Source organism: Triticum dicoccoides, chromosome 7B (assembly GCF_002162155.2).
Source record: "Triticum dicoccoides isolate Atlit2015 ecotype Zavitan chromosome 7B, WEW_v2.0, whole genome shotgun sequence".
Lineage (NCBI taxonomy): Eukaryota > Viridiplantae > Streptophyta > Magnoliopsida > Poales > Poaceae > Triticum > Triticum dicoccoides.
The window spans coordinates 533,944,468-533,949,911 of NC_041393.1; the positions used below are offsets into that span (position 1 = coordinate 533,944,468).

General features: G+C 45.5%; 1 protein-coding gene across 1 annotated transcript in view; it reads right to left on the reverse strand.

Moving 5' to 3' along the window:
• LOC119336841 (novel plant SNARE 11-like) overlaps nt 1–550 on the reverse strand; it is a 7,270-nt gene extending 6,720 nt beyond the window's left edge. The window contains exon 1 of the mRNA XM_037608925.1: nt 187–550. Coding sequence (XP_037464822.1) covers nt 187–260 — 74 coding nt within the window. The 5' untranslated portion in view covers nt 261–550. The remainder of the gene's footprint in view (nt 1–186) is intronic.
• Nucleotides 551–5,444: the final 4,894 nt, after the last annotated feature.

The following is a 5,444-nucleotide window of genomic DNA, read 5'->3' on the forward strand; positions in this document are numbered from 1 at the left end:
GTCGCATTATACTACTACCATTTCTGCGGAGACTACAACAAACACACGCGCTTCTCTACAGGTCAACAATCCGATCTCCATACGCGAAATCAACAGCAGTACCAACGAGATCTACTGGCCACTTCATCGAAGCATGACAAAATTCAAACATGGAAAAGAAAAGGAAAGGAAATCAGTCGAGCTTACTGCAATGCGCGGAAGATGTCGGCGATCTGCCCGTCGATCTCGGCGAGCTCCTCGTTGACCGACGCCAAATCCATCCGCTCCCCCGGGAATCTAGTAGCCCCGCGAAGGGACCCGGGAATCCAACTAAAAATGGATCCTCGGGAAGGGACCAACCCAGCCCAAACCCAACCAAACCCCACGCGTCGGCCGGATCGACGGGGTCCCAGTCAGCGCAGATGCAGCGGGCACAACTACCGGGCGCGCGGGCGCGAGTTCGGGGGCAGGGATCGATCCCCGCGCGCGCGCGCCGAGGGTGGTGGTGCCGGCGGTGGTGGACGCGGCGCTCTTGGTCTGGCCTGTTTGTCTGGCTTCGCTCTTTTTTCTTTTTCTTTTTGGCTTCGCTTTTGCTTTACGGGTTCGGTATCTTCCTCGTTGGATTCGACCTTTCTTCCGGTGGAACCACCGCGGCGCGTGACCGTCTGATGTGCATCCGACGCCCCTCAGGACAATAACAAATATGTTCATTAATCAAATGAATGAGAATTGGTGTGAATTCGGTCGTGTTTGACTTGACAATGTCCTAGGAGGATGAACGTGCATGATTGTTGGGAGGTGCCGATCCAACCTAGCATGAGCCCACATGAAGGTACACGAAATTCAGCCATTTTGCTGGCATAAAAGAAAAGAGTTGAATAGGTACACATGGCAAGTTAGCAAAGGCTAGCTTACTTTTTTTAATGTTATTTTCAATCGAAATGATCTTTTATAGTATCTGTTGTTTTTCATTCATAGGGAACTTTATAATCTCGGGGAAATTTCTAACCATGAGGTTCTAACCCCCACTGTCCATTTATCATCTTCCATAGTAGCACCAACCTCTGTTTCCATGAGTTCTGGTGCTTGTCGTACCATGAGTTCAACAAGAATATGTCTTGGTGGCGTGCAGTGGCGGTGCCAGCCCGCTCATAGAGCCTACGGGAAGTACAGAGGTACCTTAGCCCACGAGCATTAATTTCAATAGTGATTCTTGGGGAGAGCTCGGGCCCGGAGTCGCTCGGAAGGTGCCTTCGCCATTGGAGGTGCGGAAGCTATAAGCAAGCTCATAGCTGAGTATTTTAAGTCCATGTCCACGAGGTGTATCCGGGGTTTATGAGTAATTTATGGCATGTTCATGTAAGTGTGCATATAAAGATAATGACACTGTTTTTTGTGAGAAAAGTAATAAAGACAATCAAATCATGTGAGGTGTGTTTGGCAACAAAATGTGATAGTTTTGTTTGTTGTGTACATGATCTACTCCATACTAGGGAGTATGGTCATTAGTACGTTAGCGAGGGCGCATGAGACGGTCTTGTAGCGAAGGTGGGTGTACACACGGCAAGAGTGACCCAATGAAGTTTTTTTGAATAAGTTCAACCGACTCGATGGAATGCGCCCTAGTCCCATGTTAGGAGGGCCTCGATGGGGTTGGATAATCGCAAGCTTCGAGTCATGCACAACTCCTCCAAACCCTCTCTGAAATCCTTGTTGAGGTCGATCTGAGTCATATGCGCCAACCGGGACTCGACTCTATGGTGACCTGGCACTATTGAGGGTCCCACAAGCAATATCAATCTCCCCTTGAGTTTATTCCAATGTGAGAGAATTAGTTACATGCAAATGGGGCCATATAGGGGGTCGTGTCTTGAGATATGCCCAAGCCTACACATGGTGGTGGTGAGTAGGGATAGTAGTATGGTGAGCCTAGGTCTATGGGTGTAAACACTAGTCAATGGTGTGTGTGTGGGGGTGTCCATGATGCACCACTCCCCTATATCCATGCATGAATGGGCTTTTGGCAAGTTTGGTCTAATTTAGACTGTAGTTCCTTTTCTTTTATTTTGGTCTTCCTTGTTGACCTTGGCCTTTTATTTGCCTTCTTCTTTAACTTGTTGACCGGACATGCAGGATTAGGGACCCCCAAATGGGATTCTTTCTTTTCCCTCAGCACCTTTCTTTTGTCATTGTGTGCATATGTATGATTAGTTGAAGAACAATACACGATACAATTGATGTTATTTCAAAGTATTGCACAATGTGTTGGGCTGGGTGGAGAGAGAAGGGAATTGATTTTTTGCACTTACAATAACTAGATGATGCCTTGTGCAATGTTGCAGGAATCACTTGTAATATATTTTAATGAGATTTGGTTCTAAGAAACATGAATAGTTGGATTATTGTATAGTTAAAATACATTGTACTCCCTCTATAAAGAAATAAAGATCTTTTAGATCACTAACATAGTGATCTAAAAGATCTTATATTTCTTTACAGAGAGAATATTTGATTAATATAACAGAGTAATCTGCGTACGGATCCACAACGAGTATGGGATTACAACGAGATGGATGAAAGATTCGATGGCGATGACGTAGATGTCGATGAAGGCAGGCGATCTCGATGTCGTGGCCTCTGTGCGTGAGTCAATGGTGTGGTGGATGCCCTCTCTGGATCCCTTCTATATTTTATACCTCTATAAGGGATCCTTATGGAGCTCGGCACTTGAGAACCTTATGGAGCTTCCCATGTCCACAAACTTGCGCCCGGAGTTTTTGAGCTACCCTAGATTCCAGATTTTTTGGATTTACGAATCAAAGAAAAACCAATGATGGGAGTAAGATTTCAGCATCCAGAATCAACCCCCTTGAGAGTCAGATGCAATCACGGGTGAGGCTCTCGTGCTCCGCAACCATGGCCACCAAAAACCATAGGAGGAACCCTTCTCCCACCTAGGGGGGAGGCCAAGGAAGAAGGAGGTGGGAGGCTTTATCTCCCTCCCTTCTGGTGATGTGGGGACACCACCAAAGGAATCGTCATCACTACCATCTGTAAGTGCATCTAGTGCCACCCCTAGTTGGTTTTGGAATATTGACGACAAATGTGGTTGAGGGACTAATGTGTTTGTGAGAATTGCAGGATAACACAGGAAGTGTCCCTCATTGATTCGGTTTACCTACCAGAGATGAGCACTAAAAATGTGTGAAGACATTGAAGACAATGGTGGTTCGTGAAGACATTCACGACGAAGATTATGACGTGTGAAGCCATTCACTTGAAGACTATGGAGTGCGAAGACATAGTCGTTTCGTAGTTTCCTTTTCTTCCTATTGAGTCATAAGAACCACTATATTGTTAAGTGGGGTCCAAGTGAACAAATCTGACTGTGATGCTCAACCAAATCCCATGTCTTCGAGTGAAGACAATGAGAGCAAATCTTATCCAGAGCCGGATGAGTCAGCTTTGCTTGTAGCCCAAGCTAAGCTATCGCGTGTGTTTGAAATCTGACCGTTGGACACGTGTTAGTTCCTTAGTGACCCATGGTAATTTTGGACAAATCAGGTCGGGTTGCCTCTTGGCTATAAATAGCCTACCCCCTACACCATAAATTGGTGGCTGCTTAGAGTTAGTGCACGGCTTCTGTCATTTGAGAGCAACCCACCTCCGAAGCATTTGAGAGAGAAATCCTTGTGAGGACAAAGCCCAAAACACCAGAGCCAAAGAGTGTTAGGCATAACTGAAGTCTTTCTGTCTGAGTGACCTGAAGACTTATTACACTTGAGGAATGTGAATCCTCCAGGTGGTTAGGCGTCGCGTTCTGAGCGTCCAAGAGTTATTGTGGATCGCCGGTGAATGAAGTTTGTGAAGGTTTAGAAGTCTACCTTGAAGACTTACCAGAGTGACTGGATGAGGACTGGGTGTCCTTAGCTAAAGGGGAATAAGGTGAAGACACAGTCTTCTGAGTTCAATCTCAGCTTCCCTAACCAGACGTACAGTTGTCACAGCAACTGGAACTTGTCTACCAAATCCTTGTCTTCACCAAGCAACTGGTTCTATCCCTTTCTCTCCTTACTTTACAGTTTGTCTTCGTGAAGTCGTTGCTTGACTGCCTGATTCATTTAACTTCATTGTGTGAAGACTTTTATCTGTTTAGCTTCGTACTATCTTCCATACTGATCCTGTCTACCTAGTTGCAGTTAGTCTTCGTGCTTTCCTGTATTGTATGCTTGACTAATGCTTACCTAGTGTAGTCTTCATTCCGCTGCTTACTATATAGGCTCAGTTTACCTGTTTGTCTTCAAAGCCATCGTGTTTTGAAGACTTTCATAAAAATCGCCTATTCACACCCTCTAGTCGATAACTAGCACTTTCAATTGGTATTAGAGCAAGGTACTCCCTTGTTCTGTGTGATTCGGTTTAACCACCTGGAGTTTTAGCTATGTCGATTGCAGGATAATCAAGGTCTCCGCTGCATGCTTTTGTCTTCGATGGCACTGACTATCCCTACTGGAAGAACAAGATGTGCATGGATCTTGAAGCCATTGATGTTGATCTCTGGTATGTCGTCAAGACTGGTGTTCCCAAAGTCGGTGAAGGCGTCACCGCTGCTGATGTCAAGAGATTTTCTCAATTGGACTCAACCGCCAAGAACATCATATGTGATCATCTAACCAAAGGGCAGTATGGCCGTGTGAGTGCATTGGAAACTGCAAAGCTGGTCTGGGACTGGTTGTCTCAACTCAGGGAGACTCAAGAATTGATGTTCTTCGCAATCTTTTCAACCGCTTCAAGAGAAACGACAATGAAAATGTCCAGCTCATGTTCGATCGCTTGACTGACATCACCAATGAGTTGCGTGCTCTCGGTGCCACTGAGATCACCAAGCATGAGATCGTGAAGAAGCTTCTGAGATCACTTGACAGCTCATTTGACACCTTAGCCCTGATGATTCAAGAACGTCCTGACTTCAAAGATCTTGATCCATCCGACATACTCGAGAGGCTCAACACACATGAGTTCCAGCTGTCTGAGAAGCGTGATATCTATGGCCGCAACTATGGTCGAACCCGTGCTATGAAGGCAAAGGTTGTTTCCTCATCTGAAGAAGAATCTGACTGTAGCTCTGGTGATCCTGAAGAGCTTGGTAAAGAGCTTGCAATGCTGGTGAGAAAGTTTCAGAAGTTCTCCAAGAAGAATCGCTTCAGCAAGTCTTCAAGATCTAGCTCCAAGAACGACGAGGCTTCATCACATGACTACAAGAAGAGAACTTGCCACAAATGCAAGAAGACTGGCCACTACATCTTTGAGTGTCCTCAGTGGGATAAGGAGTCGAAGAAGAAGAAGAAGAAGAAGAAGAAGAAGAGCAAGGAATATGATTCTGATGATAAGAAGAAGAAGAAATTTTCAAAATCTTCCTCAAAGTCTTCGTCAAAGTCTTCATATTACAAGAAGACCTCATCAAG